This window comes from Aureobasidium subglaciale (assembly GCF_000721755.1).
Source record: "Aureobasidium subglaciale EXF-2481 unplaced genomic scaffold scaffold_42, whole genome shotgun sequence".
In the NCBI taxonomy this organism is placed as follows: Eukaryota; Fungi; Ascomycota; class Dothideomycetes; order Dothideales; family Saccotheciaceae; genus Aureobasidium; species Aureobasidium subglaciale.
The window spans coordinates 1,827-26,164 of NW_013566953.1; the positions used below are offsets into that span (position 1 = coordinate 1,827).

At 50.4% G+C, this 24,338-nt stretch overlaps 12 protein-coding genes across 12 annotated transcripts; 6 read left to right on the top strand and 6 right to left on the bottom strand.

The window, feature by feature from the left end:
- Nucleotides 1-933: 933 nt before the first annotated feature.
- Nucleotides 934-1,500, bottom strand: AUEXF2481DRAFT_33951 (uncharacterized protein; the record flags this gene model as incomplete). Its single annotated transcript, XM_013483448.1, has 1 exon — nucleotides 934-1,500. One exon carries the CDS (start codon nucleotides 1,498-1,500, stop codon nucleotides 934-936), a length of 567 nt encoding a protein of 188 aa, XP_013338902.1.
- Nucleotides 1,501-2,283: 783 nt separating this feature from the next.
- Nucleotides 2,284-3,310, bottom strand: AUEXF2481DRAFT_103117 (uncharacterized protein; the record flags this gene model as incomplete). Its single annotated transcript, XM_013483477.1, has 3 exons — nucleotides 3,250-3,310; nucleotides 2,796-3,189; nucleotides 2,284-2,747 (listed from the first exon to the last, which is right to left on the bottom strand). The coding sequence occupies exons 2-3, from the start codon at nucleotides 3,178-3,180 to the stop codon at nucleotides 2,284-2,286; spliced, it is 849 nt and encodes a 282-aa protein (XP_013338931.1). The 5' UTR covers nucleotides 3,181-3,189; nucleotides 3,250-3,310.
- Nucleotides 3,311-3,804: 494 nt separating this feature from the next.
- AUEXF2481DRAFT_71414 (uncharacterized protein) lies at nucleotides 3,805-4,692 on the top strand (the record flags this gene model as incomplete). The annotated part of the gene is made up of 1 exon (XM_013483472.1): nucleotides 3,805-4,692. The coding sequence occupies one exon, from the start codon at nucleotides 3,805-3,807 to the stop codon at nucleotides 4,690-4,692; it is 888 nt and encodes a 295-aa protein (XP_013338926.1).
- Nucleotides 4,693-4,934: 242 nt separating this feature from the next.
- AUEXF2481DRAFT_704308 (uncharacterized protein) lies at nucleotides 4,935-7,168 on the top strand. The gene is made up of 5 exons (XM_013483491.1): nucleotides 4,935-5,848; nucleotides 5,902-6,144; nucleotides 6,202-6,434; nucleotides 6,487-6,710; nucleotides 6,774-7,168. Exons 1-5 carry the CDS (start codon nucleotides 5,177-5,179, stop codon nucleotides 6,815-6,817), a joined length of 1,416 nt encoding a protein of 471 aa, XP_013338945.1. The 5' UTR covers nucleotides 4,935-5,176; the 3' UTR covers nucleotides 6,818-7,168.
- A 252-nt stretch (nucleotides 7,169-7,420) lies between these two features.
- AUEXF2481DRAFT_71350 (uncharacterized protein) lies at nucleotides 7,421-8,875 on the bottom strand (the record flags this gene model as incomplete). The annotated part of the gene is made up of 1 exon (XM_013483464.1): nucleotides 7,421-8,875. The coding sequence occupies one exon, from the start codon at nucleotides 8,873-8,875 to the stop codon at nucleotides 7,421-7,423; it is 1,455 nt and encodes a 484-aa protein (XP_013338918.1).
- Nucleotides 8,876-13,831: 4,956 nt separating this feature from the next.
- On the top strand, nucleotides 13,832-15,826 carry AUEXF2481DRAFT_33957 (uncharacterized protein; the record flags this gene model as incomplete). The annotated part of the gene is made up of 4 exons (XM_013483449.1): nucleotides 13,832-14,349; nucleotides 14,402-15,131; nucleotides 15,183-15,508; nucleotides 15,568-15,826. The coding sequence occupies 4 exons, from the start codon at nucleotides 13,832-13,834 to the stop codon at nucleotides 15,824-15,826; spliced, it is 1,833 nt and encodes a 610-aa protein (XP_013338903.1).
- A 525-nt stretch (nucleotides 15,827-16,351) lies between these two features.
- Nucleotides 16,352-18,130, top strand: AUEXF2481DRAFT_33958 (GMC oxidoreductase; the record flags this gene model as incomplete). Its single annotated transcript, XM_013483450.1, has 1 exon — nucleotides 16,352-18,130. One exon carries the CDS (start codon nucleotides 16,352-16,354, stop codon nucleotides 18,128-18,130), a length of 1,779 nt encoding a protein of 592 aa, XP_013338904.1.
- A 78-nt stretch (nucleotides 18,131-18,208) lies between these two features.
- On the bottom strand, nucleotides 18,209-18,723 carry AUEXF2481DRAFT_45090 (uncharacterized protein). The gene is made up of 2 exons (XM_013483460.1): nucleotides 18,540-18,723; nucleotides 18,209-18,484 (listed from the first exon to the last, which is right to left on the bottom strand). The coding sequence occupies exons 1-2, from the start codon at nucleotides 18,609-18,611 to the stop codon at nucleotides 18,302-18,304; spliced, it is 255 nt and encodes an 84-aa protein (XP_013338914.1). The 5' UTR covers nucleotides 18,612-18,723; the 3' UTR covers nucleotides 18,209-18,301.
- A 96-nt stretch (nucleotides 18,724-18,819) lies between these two features.
- Nucleotides 18,820-19,467, top strand: AUEXF2481DRAFT_569500 (uncharacterized protein). The gene has a single exon (XM_013483478.1). It carries the CDS (start codon nucleotides 18,966-18,968, stop codon nucleotides 19,398-19,400), a length of 435 nt encoding a protein of 144 aa, XP_013338932.1. The 5' UTR covers nucleotides 18,820-18,965; the 3' UTR covers nucleotides 19,401-19,467.
- AUEXF2481DRAFT_113620 (glycosyltransferase family 34 protein) lies at nucleotides 19,455-21,456 on the bottom strand. The gene is made up of 3 exons (XM_013483479.1): nucleotides 21,364-21,456; nucleotides 21,253-21,314; nucleotides 19,455-21,197 (listed from the first exon to the last, which is right to left on the bottom strand). The coding sequence occupies exons 2-3, from the start codon at nucleotides 21,309-21,311 to the stop codon at nucleotides 19,535-19,537; spliced, it is 1,722 nt and encodes a 573-aa protein (XP_013338933.1). The 5' UTR covers nucleotides 21,312-21,314; nucleotides 21,364-21,456; the 3' UTR covers nucleotides 19,455-19,534.
- Nucleotides 21,457-22,843: 1,387 nt separating this feature from the next.
- On the bottom strand, nucleotides 22,844-23,278 carry AUEXF2481DRAFT_33960 (uncharacterized protein; the record flags this gene model as incomplete). Its single annotated transcript, XM_013483451.1, has 1 exon — nucleotides 22,844-23,278. The coding sequence occupies one exon, from the start codon at nucleotides 23,276-23,278 to the stop codon at nucleotides 22,844-22,846; it is 435 nt and encodes a 144-aa protein (XP_013338905.1).
- Nucleotides 23,279-23,801: 523 nt separating this feature from the next.
- AUEXF2481DRAFT_33961 (uncharacterized protein) lies at nucleotides 23,802-24,287 on the top strand (the record flags this gene model as incomplete). The annotated part of the gene is made up of 1 exon (XM_013483452.1): nucleotides 23,802-24,287. One exon carries the CDS (start codon nucleotides 23,802-23,804, stop codon nucleotides 24,285-24,287), a length of 486 nt encoding a protein of 161 aa, XP_013338906.1.
- Nucleotides 24,288-24,338: the final 51 nt, after the last annotated feature.

Genomic DNA, 24,338 nt, shown 5'->3' on the forward strand with positions numbered 1-24,338 from the left:
CTGTAGCGACAGTATTAACGTCGTAGTCGTCGTAAGGTATAGCCTATATAAGGTCCTTATTATGCTCGTTAAGAGGCATAGTTTAGAGCTTAAATCGGTGCCTATTAGATAGGTTAATACCTCTAGAAAACTGACATCGACTGACGAGCAGTTACCTTAAGCTATACCACTTAAATTTAGAGCGAGAAGAGCTATATAGCACGAGGAATTTAGTATATAACGATGAATTAGCTAGAATTCAGAGCTTAGAGCTATCGACTTCGAAGACGGGGGTGGTGAATTCTCACGACTTCTGCAACTGAGAATACCGACACTGGCGATTCATGCTAGTTGATTTGTACTAAGTTGCAAGAAGATTGCGTGGACGCCTAATTCCGGCTGTATGGTGTCGAATGTGCCACCATGTGTATGCCTTTTTTTCGGATCAGCTAACCAGTTTGTGCTAATCTTGCAATAACATCATCCAAGGCTTGCCAACCTTCGGGCTATTACTTTTTGATTCGACTGCAAGGCAGCGCAACATCCCACTCAAAGATATCTCGCGCAAGCAGCGAAGGCGATATCGAGATTCTCATCCCGACCATTCGTTGTATGATTCAGCACTATTTTTCCATTGAGTAGAGATACTCCAATTTTGACTTGATGAAAATTGTCACCCGCCCCTTTGGCTGTGTCATTGCAACGAGCTCGGGTAAGCCGACGAGATCTTGGAGCGGTAATTCGGGACGTCAGAATGTTGTAAATACTTTGAAGCTCAAGATGTCATGGTCTCAAACAGCCCTCGATTGGATTGCCAGGTCGCAACCTTGTCAGATACCACTTGAACCAATCAAGCGTCGTCTCGGATCATCCAGTTGCGTCTCGTGTGACTCGAATGAGGTTGTGAGGCTCAAAGGTATCAGTCGCAGTGATCTTGAAGCTACTCTGCATAATTCAGAGCTCCTTCTTCTCTCCTCTAAAAGTCGAGGTTTCAGACTTGTCGTCTTCTGATGTCCCAGCAGAAGCTCGCCACTCGTCCTTTAAGTACACAACAGTTTCGCGTGAATCAACCGAGCTCGCATCGTAACACTGCCTTCTTTCCTCTTCCGAATACGCTGGGTCTCGGCATCGATCAACTTCGTCCATTCGAATCCAGTACCCCTCTTCGATCTCCTCGACTCCCGGATCTCGACGAAGGAGGTCGATTGAATCTGCTGAGGCTTCATGGACGGAATAGACGCCATCGCCATGCCACTTCATCCGCCATTCCTTGGCTGGATCGTCAACGTGGAGGGTTCTTGAAATGTAGGGAAGGTGGGAGGAGGGTTCGCATCCTTCACGTAGCATGACCAGATATTTGTCTTTGATCTTACCGCAGGTTGAGGTCCCGACTGGGCAAGTCTCTATCAATGGGGCGACGTAAGTGGCAGTGTCGCTTGAGATGGCTGTTGCCGATGATGCGGACTCACAGGCTGCGAAAATGGTGACAATGACGATTAGAAAGTTCGTCCAGGGCTGCATAACGAAAGAGAGATAAGGAGAAAGATCAGAAGTGGCCAGATGAAGAAGAAGACCTTTCGTGGTAGTGGGTATTTGGAGGACTTCATCGACTTTGAGGAAATCAGGCGGACACAAGACACGCTGAAACGTGGCTTGAGAGCGAAAATCGAGTCAGGCGTTGCAATGAGTCATGGACGACGAAACAACTGTAGTTTAGGAAGACTCTTGAATGTCTATGCTCATGTAGCGTGTTTCATGGCTGCTTGCTTTAAGTGCGTTGGAAGTCGTAATTGCGTTGGTTGTTAGATGGGCATTCGATGTCAACATACATTTGCCTTCCTTCTTCCTGCTAAGATCGCCGAGGCATTCTTAGCATTATAACGTACCAGTTTGGGATGTCATGATGCGACGGTTCTAACAGCCTCTTATAATTGTTCTTATAGTCTTTATAACCTTTATAACTTATCCTTCACTACTACGCACCCTATCTATCTACTTTCCTACTTAGTATAGCACTTATCCTTTCCCTTCTATATTAACCTAGTATAGATAAATAAATTCTTTCCTCTCCTTGCTAAATTAGTAATTATGTTCTTCGATCCCTACTTCTAGATCTTCTTAAACACAGACTCGACCGCGGTCGGTACTATCCTTAAACCCTACAAGCACGATCTAAGCGACTATAAGTCGGCGAGCCAGCTTGCTGTTACTACAGTCCTTACTCCTCGGACCTCGGTTGACTCTTGTTAAACTAAGCAGAACTCATGCCATACTAGTGAAGAAGGACCATACTATTGCATTAGCCTAGTGCTTTCTTAACGAAGAAGCAGGTACCGTGGAGTTGGAAGCATTACCTACACTTCCACTGCTGCTTCCATTCTTCTTCTGCACCACTGCTTGTACAACCTGACCTGCAGTGTTGAATACAATGTCCACAAGTGCATTCAGCGGCGAATACGAATACTCTTTCTGTGTGAGTCCTTGGCCAACACTCTTCGTGACTCCGGTCTCTGTCATGTTCTTCGTAAAATCGCCGACAATCGAACTGACGCCGCCTACCTCCTGCACAATATTGCCCAAATTGTCGACAAGGAAGTTTAAAGTCCTTCCGCCCTGTGTGATGGACCCGAGCAAGCCATCAACTGCACCGACGATATCACTAACAACATTGCCCACGAGACTCGTGGCGTTGCCGATTGTGTTGATTAAAAGAGGATTTAGGTCCAGAGAATCAAAGACACGACCCACGATGTCCACAAGATGACCTGCTATGAGATCAATACAAAGGACACAAGACCTGTGTCGCAATTACTTACCAAGACGAATGACAAGTTCAACTTCAGCATCCACTTCAGCAATCGTGATATTAACCTTCTCGACGGAGAGCTGCACCCCAGCATTCAGTTGTACAAGATTGGCAACCTTTGCATTCAGGTTGAGATCGGCACTCAACTTCTCGACCGTCAATTCGATGCGACCGACATGAAGCTCCGGGACATTAAGATAGACATCTGGAGGTGCGCCTTGGGTTGCTGCACTTGAACGTGAGCTTGTGCTTGTCGTACCGTTACGAGCGGAGATGGTTGTTCGCGGTGCCGTGGCTGTACTTGGGGGTGAAGCAGCAGTTTGCGCGGCGACTTGGATAGCGAGAATGCTTGTCGCAAGAAGTGTGAGAGCGCTTGATATTGAGCGGACAGTCATGACTAGGCGCGGAAAGAAATGGCAGTAGAGAAAGATGGGCGTAAGATGAAAGAGGAACGCACCCTTCAACTATCTGAAAGTCGCAGTCGGTTCTATCAATTGTCACGAACAACCTTTACAACATGATCACAATTCTAGCCGTCTGACCTGTTGCGACTACTATTATTCATCTCGGTTCTCACAATCAGGACCAGAAGTCGGCCGAGTCTCCCCGTCAAACGGGAGTTCCTGCTTTTTGGCGTGAGATGACGCACAGACAGGCCAATTGGAATTCGAATTTTCGGACGGCTCGAATTGTGAAACGACTAGTTTCGCACCCACGTCTCGCTTACTTGTTTGGCATCTCATAGTCCAAGTTTGCAGAATTCTGTCAATATGGTGGCGCGATATCCTACCGCTCGTGTGTGTCATGAGCCGCCTGTGTCGCAATGCGCTCCAAGTCTCGATGTGACAACTGGGGCTTGAGGCAAAGAGCAGGAGGGAAAAGACCTGACTTACACAACTGCTGTGTACCCTACTTCCTGAACTACGAGACGCTTTCATCTCTTCTTACTCGGTCTCAAGTCGCTACATGGCTCAAGGCGTATAAAGCGGCTCGCACCAGAACTCATCATGCTGTCGCTCATGTTCAACTGTCTTCTTGCTCTCGTACTGAGCTTGACTGTATCTGCCACCTCATCAGATTCAAATTATGTCGGATACAATCTCACCCTTCAAGGCGACGACGACTCGGTCATCTACTCTACGGCGAATACAAGGCAGAATGCGAGCTTGCAATACCCGGATCCTGACGTTTTCCTAAACGCTTCTGTATCAGTCAAAGAGATTGACATTGATGTCGACAACTTGACAGCCAAAGTAAATTTGGATCTTCAAGTGTTGGAGCTCCTACAATTCAGCGCTGGTGTTGACCTTTCAATCGAGCGAGTCCATCTCCTCATTCAGGACGTCAAGGCCAAAGTTTTGCTGGAAGCGCGACTCGAAAACCTCGTGCAGATGGTCGATGATGTGCTCGGATCACTTGACCTCAATCCCATTATTGCAACACTCGGCCAAGGGGTCGGAGATATCGTAGAAAAGACTAGCGACGCAGTGGACGGGCTTCTCTCCGATGATGGCTCCAGCCCTGGCAGCAATTCCAATGCGAAGCGCTCTTTCGTGATCGATGACAACATTCTCTTCTCGGTCAATGACTTTTCAGGCAACTCACATACCAATCGAATTCTGGAACAAAACGGCGCCATCCTCGAGCAAGACCTGGACAATGACGGGCGCATCTCTGCAAGTCGCGTTGTTGGGTCGTACGCAAAAGACATGACATTTACAGGTCATGACGACATTGTCCAGAGAGGCGGGGAAGAGGTACACAGAAAGCAGTACAAGTACGAGCCAATCCACGGTGTCCAGGCAATCGCGGCAATCTTCTTCGAGAGGACTGGAAAAGTGGTCGGCACTCAGATTCTCAGTGAATTAGAGGTTGGAGGACATGCGACGGTCGAAGCAGATGCATAGGTTGCCTGCATGCGGCTCGGCATTGGTCTTCAGGCTCCGTTTGACGTTTCGGAGTCGGCTCCGGCGTGAGCAACATGCACTGACGGCAGCAGAGTCAAGCTTTTGTGCTTGCAGCAATACTGTAGTATGCATATTCGATTAGCGGTCTTTCGAAAGTCTGGTCTCTGCGATGTGGCTGTTTTGATCAACGAGGAATGTGAGAGAATAGACGCAAGAGGCTCGTCGGTCACGATTCCATCCCCACGACGAACTTAATAGTCTTGATTGTTCTAACGGCTGCAGAGTGAGGATGACCAGTCGCTGACGCCATGGCGGCCAAACTTGATTGCTCTGCGTGACTTTCACAGCGAGTTCAAGTGAGTTTCCTGATTTGTCGCCAATTGAACCACGCCCTTCACCACAGCTTGAATCTTCGACTTCTACCTTGCGACAAACACCATCACGTCACATAACAAGATACGGCAGTCGGCAGTCGGCAGCCATCATGGATACGAAGCCGTATCTCGATACTGACGGCGCCCTCGGTCGCGCAGTCATCAACAAGAATGGCCAAATCCAGCTCACCAATCCCGTCCTGCCCGGCCCTCCAGCTCCATCCACAGACCACAGTCTACGCCACTCTCTCGACGGCAAAAGACACGCGGCCGCTGCGAAGTTGCGCAAAGCTCTGCATATCAGCAAGCCTTCTGACACTTCTCCGACCGACACTCAGCCCATCCTCGCAAACGACTCGACGGTCAAGGCATACAGATCCCGCCTCGGCCACGACCTTCCAGAACCGACCAAGATCTCTGTACATGGCTTGCTTCACCACCCCGTCGACACGATCAAAGACAAGATTTCTGCTCAGAGCAGCGACCAGGCAACTGCCAACATTGCGACCAAGGAGATCTCACATGGTCAAGAGGTGGAACTTATCAAGGCTGAGGATCGTGTTGAAAGCGCAGCAACCAAGGAAGAACAGGCAGCTGCCATTCAAGAGCGCGACCATCTCATCAAGGATCGCCAAAACATGTACGTCAGATGGACCACGGATCGTCATGTCACTCAGTGCCGCGTACTACCCGACAATATTTCGAGAAAACCTCTGTCGGACTTTGAGCGCAGAACATTTCAAGGAGACACTGCCATCGACTGGAATGAATACGGGCGCCATGTACGGCTATTTCTCACTGTCCAAAGTCTTACAAGTTACTGACATGTTTGCAGCTCACTCAATACTACGCCCAGCAGTACGGCGGTCAATACATTGGCTACGGCTCAAGTCCGCCCGCTCCAACAAAAGAGTCCATCATGCCCAATATTGAACGGGTCATCATTGCATCTGCTGCCTTCCAACGAGTCATGATGATGACGCGACAGATCTACAGATGGGAGAATCCGACCACAACAGCCGTCGTCCTTGTGCTTTACATGACCTTGGTCTACTACGGTCTCTTACTGCCGGGCATTGTACGTGCCTCCGAGTTTCTCTTGTCTTCTGAACCCATCGCTGACCACAAACTACAGCTATCAGGCCTCGTCTATCTGGTTCTGAGACACCGCATGCTTCAAAAGACACTCGAAGATGTTCGCGCTGACCTCGAACGCACCGAAGAACAGTCGCAGGACCCCCTCGATCTCACAGAGTTCATCGAGAAGCAACGAGATGGATCTTGGATGGAGAGGCTCCAAGAAGTCATGGGTCCTTGGGTCATGATCCAGCTTGCCGACGCGGCCAACATGTTTGAGATTCTGCGCAAGTTCGTCTCACCTTGTCGTTCTCCTGATGCATCACGACTGACTTTTCGAAAGCCTCTACGAATGGAGAGTGCCTAGTAGAACTATGGCCACTCTTTCAATCCTTGTGTCTGGCATCGTCGTCACCACTTTCGTGCCCATCAACATCTTGGTCAAGTCATCGTTGTTCGGTGCCGGTGTCGTCTTCTTTGGCTTATTCCCTCTGGGCACCAACTTCCCAGAGTACCGCCTACTCGCTTCGGTGCCTAGACGTGTTTTTTGGAACATCCCAACCCATGGTAGGTCTTTGTTTTACGCTCTTGAGGTACGACATACTGATGGCTGACACATTATTGCTACAGCCGAGTGGGCCATCAAGTCGCTCCAAGCAGAAGGAACCCGCTAACAGCAAAAGGAAAACCCAAGCACAGACGCCGCACTCAACAAAGACTACGGTTTCTACCCCACGCACATCAACAAAGACAGAGGCCGTCTCATCATCAGTGCAAGATCAATCAGATTCGAGACCAACATTGGCCATAAAGTCGAGTTTGTGCTCAACTATGACCTACTTGCCAAGCTGGAAAAGATTGATCGCACCAAGAGCAAGATGACTCCTGGAAAGGATAGTGGAAAGGACCTGCGTATTCAGAGCAAGCTTGGAGATGAGGAGTGGGTGTTGGCTGATATGGATGATCGTGACCAGGCCTTTTCGCAGATTGTGGGCTTCAGCAAGGCGTCGTGGCAGGTTGTTTGGTAGTTGGGTTAAGGAAGCGATTACAGCAGCTTTCTCTGTCTTATTTGTACTTGCTCGAATCAAAAGATCCCGCTTATTCGATGGATGGGAGAGTAAGTGCATCTTCAGAGCGAATGAAGTTGTGATTTTGACAATGTCAGACATATATGCATCATACTGGTCAACCATGTAGAACGAATGGTAGTAGATCGCCCATGCCCAACGCCCTTTCTCACGCCCGGAACGCCAGAGTGGAAAGCGAAAGAGAGTTCATCAACTTGCCGAAGGTGTGACATCGTACTCGACATCAGTACGAATAATGTACTTGGCACCTTTCGTTACGCCAGTGCCTTCATGAAGTAGCGCACCTTGTGCCTCGCCATGAGGAAAGACAGCAACACTTCCCATGATGGGTTTGACTGGATAGGCATTCATGACACCCTCGCGAATACTGGGGATGAAAAAGGAAGTCTCTCCACCTTCAAATTCGTCATTGAGGTAGATCAAGAAGGTGTAGAGAGAGGATTGACGGGCATCTGCAGGAGAAGCGTCGTACTGGTACTTGTCCGTCACGGAGTCAATACCAGAAGGAGGCCATGCGCCGTCAATGTGGCATCTATACTCTGCACCAGGGACGTAGCGGTAGACTCTAAATCTGCGGTTGATGCCGCGGACCTTGCGACCTTGTGATTCCTCTGGCACGTAAGGGCGGACTCTCTCCCAAAGCTTGTCATGGAAGGCTTGGTCGGCGATCCAGTAGAAGTTGTGGGCTAGGATGCTTGTGGCTTGTCCGTCGTCGCGGATTGGGGCGTCGGGGATGAAGTCGATGGTCTCGGCGGCGGCGATGATGGAGGTGCATTCGTTTGGCGTCAGGACGTCTTTGATGAGGCGAAGGTTGGGCACGACGGGATGTTTGAAGACGGTCGTCTTGGGCGCATCACCGAGCAGGATGGCGTTGTCTTGTGAGGCGTAGAGGACGGCAGGATGGAGATTTGGAGGTTTGCGGTTCGGACCGGCGGTCGTGTCGATGATGCGGAAGCGGTCGCGAAGGTCTGGTGGGCAGGCGGCGAAGATTGTCTTGTCGAGGACGCTCTGACGTGTCTCGAGCGGCGTCTTGTCGCGCAGATTCCAGACTTGCTGCAGGGCAATGGCATCTGCCGAGTCGAGGGCGGCTCTTGTGTTTGTGTCTGTCGGGCCGGTGACTCTCAGGACGGCGTCCAGCACACGCAGCAACTCGTTGTCTTTTGCTGAGCGCGGTACGACGACCTTGCTCACTCCCTCTGGCTGCATTGACAAGCCACTGACGACGTCCAAGTCGCGCACCCACCTGCAGAGAGCCCCGAGCTTTGGTGTCTCGCCGCGAATGCGCATCTCGGCGAGAAGGACAAGGGCATCGGTGTATTTTGCGTCGGTCAGAGCGCCCGAGATGCGCGCCGTCAGGTTTGTGCCCTCGGCGGCCGAGTTGACGCCCGTGTTGCACGCCTGCCGGAAGTCGTACACGGCAGCGCGTAGATCCTTGCAGGCTTTCGACTTGATCAGTCCAGGGTATCGCGACAGAGTGCGCAGAGTGTCGACGCTCAATTCCAGCTCTTCGGTCGACGTGACGGCGCTGATGTGCGACACGTTCTCGATCGGCGCGTCATCACTGTCGTTTGGTGTCGGAAGGTCTGTAGCCTTTTGTTGTTTCTGCGGTGCTGCCACCTGTGTGTTGCGCTTTCTCTTGCCCATCTTTGTTGCTTGCAATGAGTGGAAGGCTGCATTTTGTCAAGTCGAATCTTTGATGGCGAAATGTAGAGACGCTGAAACAATCAAGCTTTTTCGCGCCGTGCGGGGTAGGCAATCATCAGCGTCTTTTCTCGTTCCTCCATCTTCTTCACCTGCTGCATGGAGCACTCCTCACCAGGAGTCATACTACTCGAAAGCATGCTACGCTGACGCTCAACTCTGCGTTAATTTTCTCGAGGCCACCAGGACACCGAGTTCTTTGCAGTGTCTGTCCAGCATGCGAATTGCATTCATCGCAGTGCCCGTCGACCCTCACACCCTGCCACTTGTAACTGAAGGATGCAACAATCATCTTCTAGCCACTCGTGCATTGTACCGTGGGATGCACTTGATGTTCGAGCATGAAGTAACTTCCTCTTGCCATGCGATCTAGAGGATATGGATATGTAATGTGCTGTTGAACCCCATCTTAGCCTTCCTGAGCAATTCGTGAAACACGAGCTTGCGACGGCCCACAGTGTGACACCACTTGTGGTGCACAAATTGGTCCTTCTTCTTCTTGCACAGCTCATCCCTGCGAGGAAATTGGGGTAGCGATACCAACTCGCGTCGACTTTGACCAGCGCCATACCCGTCTTCGTTGATCATCGCAAGTCGTGGCAAATTGACGTGAAGAATGATTAACAACATCAGGTAAAGCAATCTCCACTTGTCTCACGGCGCCCCATGTTTGGTGTCTCTACGGTATACACTGGATGGTCCATGGAAACGTTATGCAGGAGAGTCACGAATTCGGGTACCCTCGGTCATGGAACGGACTCGCCTCCGCCGCAGCCAATCACATATTCCACCCCAGAATACATGCTCACAGATCTGTTCTGGAACCGCGATGATGCAGGAAGAGCCACGGCACGGTTTTGATCGGACATTAGTTCATGCCGTCAATCATAAGCATCGAGATTCCTCCTTCACGTTTTGACAGTTGCTTAATTTCCCATGCAGATGCTCAATGATGCTTCTTTCAGAATTGCATGGCTCCCGTGCAGTGATATCACATACTCAACCTACTCGTCTCCTCGACGTGCTCAGTGTCACCCTTGAGATGCTGCGGCTGGACACAACGCTCGCCTTCATCGTTCAGCGACCACGCAGACTGAATCTTCATCTGCTTGCTCAGGAGCCGTAAATGTTGATTGTTTTGAACATCCATGGATCATATCCGCACTTCTCCGAGCCACAACATTCACAGCTCATCAAGCACTCTCCTCGAAGTCCATCACACAGAGCTGTATAAGTAGACCTGCTCGAGCTCATCATTTTCCTTCTCATTCTCATCCAGTCTTTCATTCTTTCATCTAGTCATTCCTTCGCTTTACTAACCCACTAGGACTAATATTTCCTTCATTCACTCATTTAATCATGGTCAACTCCCTCAAATTGGCTCTCGCAGCCGCTGTCGCTCAGTCCATGGGTACGTCTGCTCAACTCGGTAGTGTTGGTGGCATTGTCGGTGGTGTTGGCGGCGTTGTCGGTGGTGCCGGTTCTGCTGTCGGCGGCGTCGTCTCTGCCGCCACTTCGGCTGTCGTCCCCCCAGTCACCAGTCTTCTGGGCGGTGTCCTCGGCGGCGCTGCTGGCTCTGCTGTTGGCAGCGTTGTTGGAGGAGCTGTCTCTGGCGCCGTTTCTGGAGTCATCCCTGAAGTCACCAGTATCCTTGGTGGTGCTGTCAGTGGTGCTACCTCTGCCGTCATTCCCGAAGTCACCAGCATTCTTGGAGGAGCTGTCTCTGGCGCCGTTTCCGAAGTCATCCCCGAAGTCACCAGCATCATCGGCGGTGTTGTTGGAGGAGCCACCTCTGCAGTCATTCCCGAAGTCACCAGCATCATCGGCGGTGTAGTCGGGGGTGTTACATCTGGAGTCATTCCCGAAGTCACTAGCATTGTTGGAGGCGTCGTTGGCGGCGTTACATCTGGAGTCATTCCCGAAGTCACTAGCATCATCGGTGGTGTTGTTGGCGGTGTGACCTCTGCAATCATTCCCGAGGTCACTAGCATTGTCGGCGGTGTAGTCGGTGGTGTTACATCTGGAGTCATTCCCCCTCTGACCAGTCTTCTCGGCGGCCTTCCTACAGATATCGTTCCTAGCTTGATCTCCAGTATCATCGGCGGTATTCCCACAGATGTGATTCCCACAAACGTCGCCTCCAGCATCCTTGGTGGCATCCCCACCGGCCTTCCTACAGGTAACATTCCTAGCGAGATTTCCAGCATTCTGTCTGGTCTTCCCACTGCAGTCGTCTCCAGCATTCTGAGCGGTCTCCCTACCGATGTCATTCCAACCGGTCTTCCCACTTCTCTCCCTGCAGGCATTCCCTCAGGTGTCTTGACCGAGCTTCCTTCGGGCGTCGTCTCTAGCATTCTCAGCGGTCTTCCTTCCAGCCTTCTGCCCTCAGGTGCATCCACTGCCAACCCAACATCCGTTCTTACCGGTCTGCCCACCGATGTCATTTCGAGCATTCTTAGCAACCTCCCTTCGTCTGTTCTGAGCGGTCTTCCCACTCGTGTTGCTTCTACCTCGGGTTCCTCGGTCACTGGATCGTCCTCAGTCTCTGGATCTGCTTCTTCTGTTGCCTCGAGCAGCGGTTCTTCAGCCTCAGCTTCTGGCACTTCATCATCCGCTCTTCCCTCCCAAACCACTGTTGACGGCGTCACTTTCGGCATCCAGTACAACACCACATACCTCGGCGTTACGATCAACATTGGACTCAACTTGGCCAAGAGACAAGGACAAACATTTGCTGGCTGTGTCAAGGCCTGTGCTGACGATGTCACCTGCAAGGGTACTGCTTTCGATGCCAACACTGCAACCTGCGCTTTCTACAGCTGCGTAGATCTCAACTCGGCCACTCAAGACATCGGTACCACATTCGCACTTTTCGAGTCCAGCGCTGTCGATAACAGATCTGGTGTCGCTTGCCCGGCCGGCGTTACTCCTACCTTGGCCCAGCCTATCGCTACTGGCAACGCAGTTGGTGGTGCCATGACCAGCGTCTACACCGTCACTGCCTGCCCCTCGACTGTTACTAACTGCCCGGCCTCCGAGATGCTAACATACCTCACCACCGCCACCTTTGCCAACTCGGGTGCTATGGCCACCGGCAGCGGTTACGTGACCTCTACCCTCTACAGCACCTCAGTCCAAACCATCCTTGCTTGCCCCCCTACCGTCACAGACTGCCCTCTCAAGGACAAGACTACATCTCTCAGCACTGTCGTAGTCGCTTACACAACCGTCTGCCCTGCTTCCGCCGCTGCTACTGGTTCGTCCAACGGCATGTCCTCTGGCTCAAACTCCAACTCTGGATCCAACACTGGCTCAAACTCGAACGTCGCTGTCGGCCAGAACGGCGCCAACTCTGGCTTAAACGGCTCTGCTGGCTCGAACGCTCCTGTTGTCTCTACCATCGTCTACTCAAGCAATGGTGTCGTTTACACCACTACCACCAGCTGCCCCGCCGTCTCCACTATGGCTGCTACCCATGGAGCTATGGGTCCCCAGGCTTCTGGCTCCAACGCACCCGGATCCAACGCACCTGGCTCTGGAAACAACGGTGCAAAGAGTGCTGGATCCGGTAACAATGGCAATGGAGCGTCTTCAGCTGTCGCAACCAAGTCTTCTCCCATCACAGTCACCGGCACCAGCACTCCCAGCCTTGCCGTCTTTACTGGCGCTGCTTCCGCATCCAAGTTCATCAGTGGCATGGGTCTCGTATACGGATTCTTCGGTCTTATGATGGCCATGTAAAGAGATGAACATTGAATAACAGTGATGATGGATTATTGTATTCGATGGAAATGTTAATGGTGAGGACTTTTCGTATCTCTCTGGGGGGTTGACTTTCTTTGTTTTAATTCTTTGTATCTTGTGATTTTTCCTGTTTAGTTATGATGTTATGTACTTTGTTCGGACTAATTCATTCTTCTGTTTGAACATGCAACTTTTGGACACTGTAGCGAATGAGATTTTTCTTTGCAGACCGTAAATGTGGCTTGAATAATGCATTTTATCATGCGACCTAGTCACTTCGAATACCTCTAGCAAAATTCACGTGCAACAATGAGTCAATGAGTATTAGAGGCTCGAAGCTCGCAGATAAGCTTGGTGATAGGTGCTCAAGCTGACTGAGCAGGGATAAAGCTGACACAGGTTGATCCCTAATCAGGCAGTAGTCGCGTGAGCCACCGCACCTCGGTCTCCAGCCCTGATTACCTTTATGCATAGGCTGTAGCATGTCTTGAAGCGAACCCCTGGAAAATTAGTCGTTGTAAGCTCGAAGCTGTCGACCAAGCTTGGGAACAGCTATCAAAGCTGATACAACAGGGATGAAGCTGACGGAAGTTGATCACTAATCAGACAGTAGTCGCATGAACCACCACATCTCGGTCTAGAGTCCGTCTTCAGGCCTAAGCAATTTTTATCCTGGAGCTGATCTATGTTTTGACAACAGCCTGTGATCCGATGAGCTGACATTATGGAAAAGAGATTGCGCTATGATGATGATTAGGGCGGTAGGCCGGCATCAACGCAGCAGCTTCCAAATTTTGACATGACAAGATTCCCTTAGAGGCAATGGATCGTCAAGATACAGAATGTATGGTTCGATCCCCATGTAGGCCCGTGATTATTGAAATTCTCACTTCTATATGAGACCTGGGACTGACATGGACTGATCATGACGAATGCTGACTCCATACCCCATGGGAACCTTTGCTCAGTAATCTTCCGTGCGAAGATAAAGAGACGATGATACCAATAAGCATGCACTACATAGACCCCGCGCAGATTGCCCGTACCTGAAGTACGTCCTACCACGGCTTTGTGTTATATCATCTACCCACGCCCAGATCCATTTCTCAGACACACTCCCACATCTTGTCGTGGATCGGATTATATCTCATAATCATGACGGTAGATTTGTTCCGAGACACGGCGGTCGGACAGATCATTCGTTACTCCTCGAGCAACCGATGGCTTAAATACCCCGAGGAACTGCCAGGCTTTGTGCCCCCTCAGTGTTATTGCAACAAAAATCATGTGTTGGAGAAACATTCGATCGAGGGTCTCGACGTAGCTTCGACCCCAACGGACCAAGCCACTGCAGTGGAAGAAGAAGAAGGCTCAGAGATTGGGTTCAGAGGCCTTACAGAACAAAAAACCATAGATGATGAAGACGGTGTTCGACGCTCGAGCGGTACAATTGCCATTTACCGAACAAAGACAAGAGAGGAAACCCTCCCATTCAGCGCAGAGAGATTCGAGATCGAAGGAGCGGCTCTTGAGACTCGAACGGCATCATTGCCGGTTTTGCCTGTGGTCACGAACACAGGCGAGATCTTAGTGGACTGGTATACCACGGATGATCCTGCCAATCCTCAGAACTGGGCGCCAAAGAAAAAGTACCTTTCAGCGTTTATCATTTGGTAAATTTTTCCTCGATTGTTCCCTTCTTGATCACATCGGTAACGACTACAGTATCTACACCTTTGCCGTCTATTCCGGAAGCGCCATATACACACCCTCCGAGGGTGGCGTCATGATCGCATTCGGTGTCAGTGCTCCAGTGTCCTCCCTCGGGCTCGCTCTGTACGTCTTGGGATACGGCTGTGGCCCTTTACTGTTCTCTCCACTCTCGGAAGTCCCTCGGTTCGGAAGAAACTCGACTTATGTGGCGACGTACGCCATATTCGTGATACTCTGTATTCCGACGGCTTTGGTAAACAATATCGGTGGCCTTCTATTCTTGCGATTCTTGCAAGGCTTCTTCGGAAGTCCATGTCTGGCCACCGGACCGGCAACCATGCAGGACATTTTCTCGCTTATCAAATTCCCCTACATCCTGGCAGTCTGGACATCTTTCTCATACTGTGGACCAGCGGTCGGGCCCGTACTTTCAGGGTTCGCGGTGGATGTGATCAACTGGAGATGGTCTATTTGGGAGATGTTACTCATATCCGGCCCGATATTCATGCTTATGTTCCTTTTGATGCCCGAGACTTCTGCCGATAACATCCTTTATCGTCGAGCCGAGCGTCTCCGATCGTTGACAGGTAATCAGCGCCTTCGAACAGGATCAGAAATCAAGCAAGGCCAGATACCGTTCTATTCCGTGCTCACTGATGCTCTCATCAAGCCTATACAGATATCCATTCTCGATCCTGCTGTCCTGTTCGTCAATGTCTATACCTCTTTCGTTTACGCGACTGTGAGTTTCTGCAATTCGCAAACGTCTATCAACATCACTGACGCACTGTAGTACTACTCCTTCTTCGAAGCTTTCCCGATTGTCTATTCGGATATCTACCATTTCAATCTTGGACTGGTCTCTACAGCCTTCCTTTGTATCCTAGTCGCGTGCATACTAGGGGTCAGCACTTACATGGCGTATCTCTGGTTCTACCTTGAACCGAGAATAAGAAAGTACGGATTAAGCATTCAAGAATCTTGGCTGCGGCCGGCGCTAATCGCAGTCTTCATGCCTACCGTTGGTTTATTTTTGTTTGCCTGGACTTCGCGAGCAGACATCCACTGGATCGTGAGTATCATTGGTATCACCATCTACGGATTTGGTGTATTCATCATGTACGCGTTCCGTCTTCGATCGAGCAGACTGTCGTTGTCGTGTAGCTAACTTTCTCTAGCCTTCAGTGCATATTTGTTTACATACCAATGTCGTATCCTCAGTATGCTGCTTCTCTATTCGCTGGAAACGACTTCTGTCGCTCCGCGCTTGCCTGCGGTGCCATCATGTTTGCGCGACCACTGTACCTTAACCTCGGTATTGGTCGAGGTGTCACTGTCCTTGCGGGCTGTAGCACTTTAGGTATTGGTGGCATGTTCTTTCTATACTTTTACGGGGCTAGATTGAGAGTGAAGTCTAAGTTCACCATTAAGGAATAAGAAGGTTGATGACTGTACCGTTTATGGAACAGAAACGCTATCTCTCCTCATATCCAAATTCTTTCCCTTTTGGTTGCTGTGCCAAGATCTCAATACTCAACCAGAATCATGTTCGAGGGCAGCCATGGCAATCTTTCACGATGCATCAGATTGGCAAGTGATGTAGGTATGGCGCGATCGGGTGATTGCTCGCTGTGGAGTAATGCAGAGTCTGGCTGACAGGGCTCACGGAGCCGAGGCAAAGCTTGAACTACCTTCCTGATCGAGCATGACTCGCAAGCATCCAATCCTACGCTAACCGCTATCAGGGGTCCAGGTCCCCAACAAGATTGTCATGAGATGGTCGCAGATGATAGGCATACAGTGGATGTAATGCGTGGAGATTAGTTTCGACTCTAAGCAGTCACGTAAGCAATCGCTGAAAGCCGTCCGTCGGCATTCTTTGCATTTCACCCTGCGCATCATATAGAAGTGAGTCATTCGACGCTTATACTCCACCAAAGTCTCGAGCACCTCTCTTCCGCGATGGTACAACTTACGACATCCGAATACGATTTAATCATCGTGGGCGGTGGCACTGCGGGTTGCGTGCTTGCGAATCGCCTGTCTGAAGGCCCCGATGTATCAATACTTGTCCTCGAAGCCGGAGAGGATCGCAGTGACGATCCACGTGTCTATACTCCTGGTCTGACGGGCGGCACCTTGGACGACCTTCAGTTCGATTGGCAATATTTGTCAGAGCCAACTTCTGGCGTGAACAACAGACAAATCAAGCATCCTCGTGGCCGTGTCATAGGTGGAAGCAGCGCAATAAACTCACTAGCCATCATCTACCCCTCAGCCTCTGGGATGGATGCATGGGCAGAGCTTGGAAACGAAGGTTGGGACTGGAAAACTTTGGCGCCGTATTTCCTCAAGTTCCAGACCATTGTGCCGCCAAGTAAGGAAGTCAGAAGGCAAATCAACATCATACACAGCGATGAGAATATTCGGAAGTCGAATGGACCAATTCAGACTGTGTTCCCTCTTCAACCCAACGCGCTACACAAGGTTTGGCTTGAGACGTTTCGAACTTTGAACCTGGAAAATGTCAGCGACCCACTGACTGGACATGCCATCGGAGGCCACACGTCAACTTGTCACATCACCGGAGATACTCGTGAGCGCAGTCATGCAGGAGTGGCGTATCTGGATCCCGTTCGTGGACGAGAAAATCTGACCATTGTCACCAATGCGGTGGTCCACAAAGTGGTGATTGATGATGACGGTTCAGGACCGGCAGTCCGTGGTGTTGTATACTCACAGCACGGCGTTGTCCATGAAGCTGTAGCGAAGAAGGAAGTCATCCTTGCGGCGGGTGCGTTCAATACGCCACAGATTCTGGAGCTTTCTGGCATCGGTGACCCTAGCATTCTCAAGCGACACGGTATCAACATCGTGCACGCGAATTCGGCTGTTGGAGAGAACCTTCAAGACCACCTACGGGTGGGAATCTCCTTTGAGGCTGCTGATGGAGTTCCACCAAGGTTACCTCCTCCTACTGACGAAGTGCGCCGGACGTACGAGGACAATCGATCTGGATCTCTAGCCGAGAATGGCGCGTTTTCGTTCTCTTATACACCAATTGTACCTTTCTTGAACCCTGGAGGAAATGAGAAATTGAAGAGTCTGCTCGATCGTCACCTGCAAGATGATCACAGCCAGTCGGACTTTGTTCGTAAGCGTAACAAATTCATCCGAAACGCCGTCGAATCTGCTGATGAAGCGACCGCGGTGTCATTCTTGAGTAGGAGACCAGCGAGCGAAGTCAACAATGGCAACTTCATCACTCTGAACTCCATGCTGTCGCATCCTTTCTCCGCCGGAAGTGCCCACATCATTTCTGCGGACCCTCAGACCAAACCTAAGGTCGACTTTGACTACTACTCGCATCCTCTTGATACAGAGATACATGCTCAACACATCAAGGTGCTGGAGAAGCTGGCAAAGACAAAGCCTTTGGCATCGTGCATTAAGCCGGGCGGAAGAAGACTCCCTCAAGGATATCCTACCGACACGATTGACAATGCGAAGATGTTGGCGCGGGCTTATGCGACAACAAACTACCACCCATGTGGTACATGTTCTTTGGGCGCCGTGGTGGACAATCGCCTGAATGTGAAAGGTGTGCGCAATTTGAGAATTGTTGATGCAAGTATCATGCCGATCATCCCACGAGGAAACATCCTGGCAACGGTGTATGCAGTTGCTGAACGTGCTGCCGATATCATCAGCGAGGACCTAGGCATCCGTAGAGAGACATAGGGGAAAAGTAAGAAGAGCAACATGCCAACACATGAGAGCTGCGACAGAAACAATGCAGCATATACACAAAATGCAGGAGTATTTGAGGTATGAATCATGCAAAGTTGAATTCGTTATATATCATGACTACATATTCTGGCTGGCTGTTTCATTCATCTTTGTAGCGGACATCTACTTCTTTCCGGTGTCGTGGATGAAATTGGGGACAGCGCGCTCAACCTTCTCGGGGAGGGCCTCCTGGAGCGCTTGAGGGACCTTGCTGTCACCGACGGCGTGGCTGACCTTGCCGGTCTCCTTGTTCGATCCAGTGTTGTGGAGGGAGTCGGGCAGTTCGTGCTCGAGCTTAGCGGGAGCCTGTTGGCATTTATTAGTCTTGTATATCATGGAGTCGGGAAAGAGAGAGACACACCTTCTCTTGGATCTTGCCGGGGACTGAAGAGTCAGTGGCGTGAGAGACACCTTGGCCGCGTTCGTTCTGCATGAGGATTGATTTGGTTGGTAGGTGGGTGAATGGATTTGAGTAGATGAAGATTCGCTTGAGAGTGATACAGAACAGAAGAGAAAATCAGAGGAGCACCAAGCTCTAATATAGCTGTTCAAGTACACAAGTCGCCGAAGCTCTTTCTTTGACAGCTCCTTCAAAAGTGGGGCAGCTTCAGGCGCAGCATCAAGGTCATGACGTTTGGCGGGGTAAAAACAAAGGGTCCGGTCCCGAAGCTCAACATGGACGGGTCATAACATGCCTGCCCCTGACGAAGCTGACGCCGGTGAAACATCAAAATGACGATGAGGACACGGACTCGGCAAGATACATGATCCGAGTCGTTAGGCTGCCATGATAATGCGCCTGCTATGGCTGCTTGCGGAATGCCTTTCGTTTCAGCTCGGGATTCATGTACGATGTACGCTCATGCTTTACAAAGAACAACGTCATCATCTTGACGAGCTTCTTCACAATACAGACGAGGGGAAGAGAATGGTGATTCAGGGCAAGACATCACAATTGCTGGCTCTTGCGAGATGTGCAACGGAATTCCAACAGGTTTTTTTCGGTTCACTGAAGGCTCTGCGAGCAGTCAGCCTCTTTTCCGACCGTGGCTTCGTGAACAGCAGTCATGACTTCCACAGAGGCCAAATTCGCCACAGAATTGAACGCCGTGGTTTCGAGCTTTTCGCATATGATAGATTCCAACATCAAACGTGGCACCTTCAGCTTGATGAAACATTGCGGTGTCCACTTCTAATGCAAATGGTCTTCTTTGTAGGGTGATGTCCACTTACTCAGGTAGCCAAGGATGGATTTAGGTAATCTCGCGAGCCGTTCGTCGGCAATTCGATATTACAAGCCATTATGGCTCACGTGTCTACTCTATGTACTATACGAAAGTATGTTATGCCCAATATCTACTCACTTTTGAGGAATTCTTGGGATTGCGGAAATTTGGCCCAGTATTGGGATATTTCCTGCGGCAGATTGGTCAAACGATAATCCTTCGACCAGACTTCAGGACTGGCAGCAGTCTTGTCAATCCACTTGACGATTTCCTCTTTTCTGGTGTCCATCCCAGCAAAGTGGACAAGCAAGTCGGCGTCTTTGACTTGGAAACCATAGGCATTGAACCATCTTTGTGGGTAGTAGGCAACACCTGATGCGAACCTTTCGTCAAGAAGAACACGTTCCATGGCACTCTGCTCGGTGAAAGGTAGATCATCGCCTGGTCGCAATTCGCGATATCCAAGGATGGCACCGTATAGACGAATACTCCATTCACTCACACGAACAGCAAAAACACCGTTGTTCAGAGCTTGGAAGTCGTTGGAAATGATGACATGGATGTTGTCCCTAGGCGGTAGGAAGATATGGAGTGGCATGCACTGGTTTAAGATGACTGTGTCGCGGTCGAACCAAAATAGCCATTCGAGTCTGTCCCCCTCCGGTTTCTGTAGCTCGGCTAGTATGATAGAGAGTATGTAGGCGGGTTTATTCCAGAGCGCATCGAAGATCTGGGAGCGCATATCGAGGACAGAATACCCATGGCGATTCGCATGGTCCGAGTGTGTCCGCAAGGCTTGCTCATAGGCCGGATCCTGGGTACCAAAATGAGCTGAGACCTTAGCGATGCGCGCCTGAGGACTATGATTGACTGCTTCGACCACCTCCAAGTCGTATGTTCTGGGGTCCTGAGAGTCGGCGAGCTTACAAAGACCTTCATGTTTCTCCTTGATCGCTTTCTTCGCTGCCTCATCCTTCGCTCTTTCTGCTTCGGCTCTTTCCCTATCCGCTTGGATCATTTGACGCTCGGCCTCCAAATCTATATGCTCACCATGACCTTCGAACTGTCTGAGATCCGCGATGTTCTTTGTCGCGCCAGTGATATCAGGGTAGCTGCTAATGAAAGTGGTTTCCCTATTGAGTAGTTGTGGGATGTTCTGTCTGACTGGAAACATCACCCTCTCAGACCAGGATTTGGTGGCGATCTTCTCGGCCCAGTGATCGATATCACTGCCCCGGTTTGAACGACCCGCTGGGCGTGACACTCCGATGATCTCGGGAAAAGGAGCGATACAAGTGAAGTTGAGGCCAAGTCCTTCAGCATTCTCACATAGCATGCCCATACCTACGTCGACAGGCTCTTTGTAGGGCATCATGCTCAGACGATAAAGCATTTTCCGAGCGCCCTCCAAAGAGAGCGCGTAACCGTTGGCGCAGACACCGTTCTCGGCTTTGAGTACAAGCCTCGTCTGAGGATCCGCGTTAGGACCAGACGTCCATCTGTCCATCCGAGGGCTCTCAAGATATTGGCGAACAGAAAGTGGAATCGCCGTTGGGTCCTTGGGAATAACCCATCGTCTGTCATCGTTGCGATCGGCACGCAGACTGCAATGGCCAAGCCAGAGGAGGTCCCAATCGTCACCGTATGGTGAATGAGGAAGGGTCGATATGTCTTCTTGTCCGCCCAACCATCGGGTTCCCCTGGCCACCTCTTTCAGTTGAGCATGAAGCGCCACATCCCAGTCAGCATCATCCTCAAAGACTAGAGCAGTTTGGATGTTTTCCATTACCATCCTACATCAGCGTGAGCATATCAGAAACAAAAACATCAGTCATGCGTAGGACTTACTTCTGCGCTACATCCAAGTGTCCTCTCCAGCATCCTTTCTGACCGGGTCCCAAATCCATGGTCTGTATCTCTCGTCAGGGCTTATTCTTCACGAGTTGGAGACCCGCTTACATAAGGAAGAGCCTTTTCAGATATGGTATCTCCATTCACACCATACAGGACTGTGAGAGTGAAGTTGGATAAGCTTGCTTGTACAGCCACCGCGTCTCTCTTATCGCTACGTTCTGGTAAGGAAAGGAGGAAGACTTTGCCGAACTGCGAGATTTTAGTTGTTGTTGACTGCAGGCAACATACAAACGTACTCCAAGTGATGCGTTGTTGATACGTTCGAAGTCTAGTGCCGACTTTGCGACGTCCGACAATGTATCGTGATGGCGGTAGATGTTGGATGAAGCGTTTTTCAAACTGGAACCTGCCGAAGCCGCGAAGGTGATTTCATCCTGAGATGAACGAGAGGCAGTGGAGTGCATGGTAAAAAGAGCGTATATGAAGAGGAGCAAAGCTGAGAAGGCCAATACCTGCCTCACCGCGAGATGGTGCAGCATGATGTAGAGATGAAGATTCTTTGTGCGAGAGGATCAGATTGCCACCACAGATGAGAAGCCATTCCGACTATATGTAGCCTTTTAAGCCGCGTGATGGCCCCTATCTGGAATACGCTGTTCCATCTGGGCCCGTACATACCATGGAGCCATTATTACCGTTGTGCTCGTGGACTTTATCCTCTCCTTGATAAGAGACGTACGACTATATAGGAGTCTTCCAAGACCGATGTGACAGAACGCTCAGCTGAGACTGACACCTGTAAGCACCGTTTAAACTGGAAGCGGGCAGACTCGTATTCACGCCATATCCTCTGCGAAGACCCCTGGACTCATATGGACTGTGCAGAGGCCGGAATAATACTGGAGATTCAAGAACAGCAAGACTCAACAAAGCTCAACCAAGGGAGCAAAAGATTGTTTGTTCCTTGTTGGTCGATCGGGCGAATACATCCGCTCAGATAGGAACAGGTGCGCAAATCATCATGCAACTATGGAGCCACAGACAACGCCATTGGGAAAAGGGAAACCCGACAACGATATTGTAAAGGATTGTACAGCTCGCTGTATTGCGCTGTGGCGTCAATTTGAGAGCTGGTGTCACGAGCTTGGACCCTGAACGGCCGTTTCCTTGGGGGCGCCACCCAAAAGATCAGGCACCATACTCGCAGCTTTGGCAACTCTGAAGCCAGCTGAACCGTTTGCATGGGAAGCCGAGCTGATTTTTATCAAGGTCAGCTCATCAATAGGAAGGCAGAAGAGCTTCGTTCAGGGATGGGCTATTAGGGCATTAATCCCACACTCGGGCTTGAACTGGAAGAGTCCATTCCTGATACAGGCCAAAAGGACAAATTCCTTTCATGCATGTTATTGGCACGGCCGGAGAAGCCAACTGCTACAGCAGCGCATTTCATTGTTCTACTGATGGCTGTTCGCGCATCGAGGTCCCGCGAACAAGTGCGCCCGAGGCATTATGTGCTGCAGTGATCGACCACCTAAGGTGCCTGGATCATCCCCTGAGACGCAGGGATACTTCAAGGGCCTGGCAACTACCTATCTACATGTTCTTTCCCCATGTTTTCGTGAATAGTAGCCACAATCTCCGCTGAGTCTAACTCTTTCGCAAGATCTAGTGGGGTCCTTTCGAGATTGTCGCGTAGGCTCAGACCAGCCTTTGCATTGATGAGAAGTCGAGCCAGTTCCGCTTCACCCGGAGATATAGCTGTGTGTAGCGGAGTCTCACGATATAAATTCTGGAGACTGCAGCCGTCCGAGTGTCCATCAAGAAATGTTCTGAGAATCTTCTCTTGCAGCCCCGGCTCGGTACGTATTCTTCTAACAATCTCGTGTAAGGCAGTGTTACCATTGTCAGGGCTGAGTCCAAGCATGTCGAGATTAGCGTGTAGTAGCCTCTGCAGTAATTCGTCAAGAAAGTTTAAATTTGTTAGTGTGTTCGTTGATCGTTCTATTCTACGCTTACACATGATCGTAGTCACCTTCAACTATCGAATGGGTCCTTTTGGGTTTTTGGCTCACCCCGAGCTCCAAGCTGAAACTGCCCTCAACGCCAGTGGTAATTACGGTATCATGGACCAACAGCATACTATCGACTTCCTCCGCAGTGAGGTTACTAATTTCGGATGTGATCCAGACCACATCACCGTTGGCGGGTAATCGGCCGGCTCCCTTCCTCATCTCCTCATGATGGACTGATGAATTTGAACTGAGTTGTAATTCCAGTATGATATACAGCCCTCTTTCTAGCGACAAGATTGTCGGATGTATCGCTGGGAGTCGTGCTCGTGATCCGCATGATCCTGAAACATAGGATCTGGCAACAAGTCATCGTTGGATGGAAAAGGCTCTCGAGGAGGGAAAGACATATGTGTCAGAGATGAATTTTTCACCATCGCAGAGATGCGTCACATCTCGATGGAAGTCCTTCCGAGATATGATAGCAGCACAGACACCACTCTTGACGGAACCCTCTAAGGGAAGGTAGCTGTTATGGATACTGGTATTGTCTCTGAGCCACCCCTCTGGCGCCCGGTCGTTGATGGATATATTCTGCCCTCGGGTTATGCCGATACACTTCGCACCGGATCGCATAACGACAGACCTATTATGACTGGCGACAATCTGAACGAAACTAGCTGGAGAGACATGAACATCACCACGTACAACTCTGCTTTTACAACCATCGTGGGCAACAGCTCACAAGAGTTTTTCGGCGCGTACCCAGCCTCTAACGAGTCTGAAGCTACCGCCCAGGCCGCAGCCTTCGGCAACGACATCAATCGATACACAACCTCGCATTGGGCCAACGACTGGTGCAAGGGAAATGCAAGCAAGGACGTCTTTGCTTACTCTTGGACGAAAAAACGAAAGATCGGCAATACGTGCTTTGCTCTACTTGCAGGAGTTAATCTTCGATGCCTCGAGGAAGGACGAGACTATTTATCCAGTCTCTATGAATGTCAGAGGAGTACATAGCCGAGTTGGAAATGCTACGAATGAGTTTTTAGATGTTAGCAAGACTTCTGT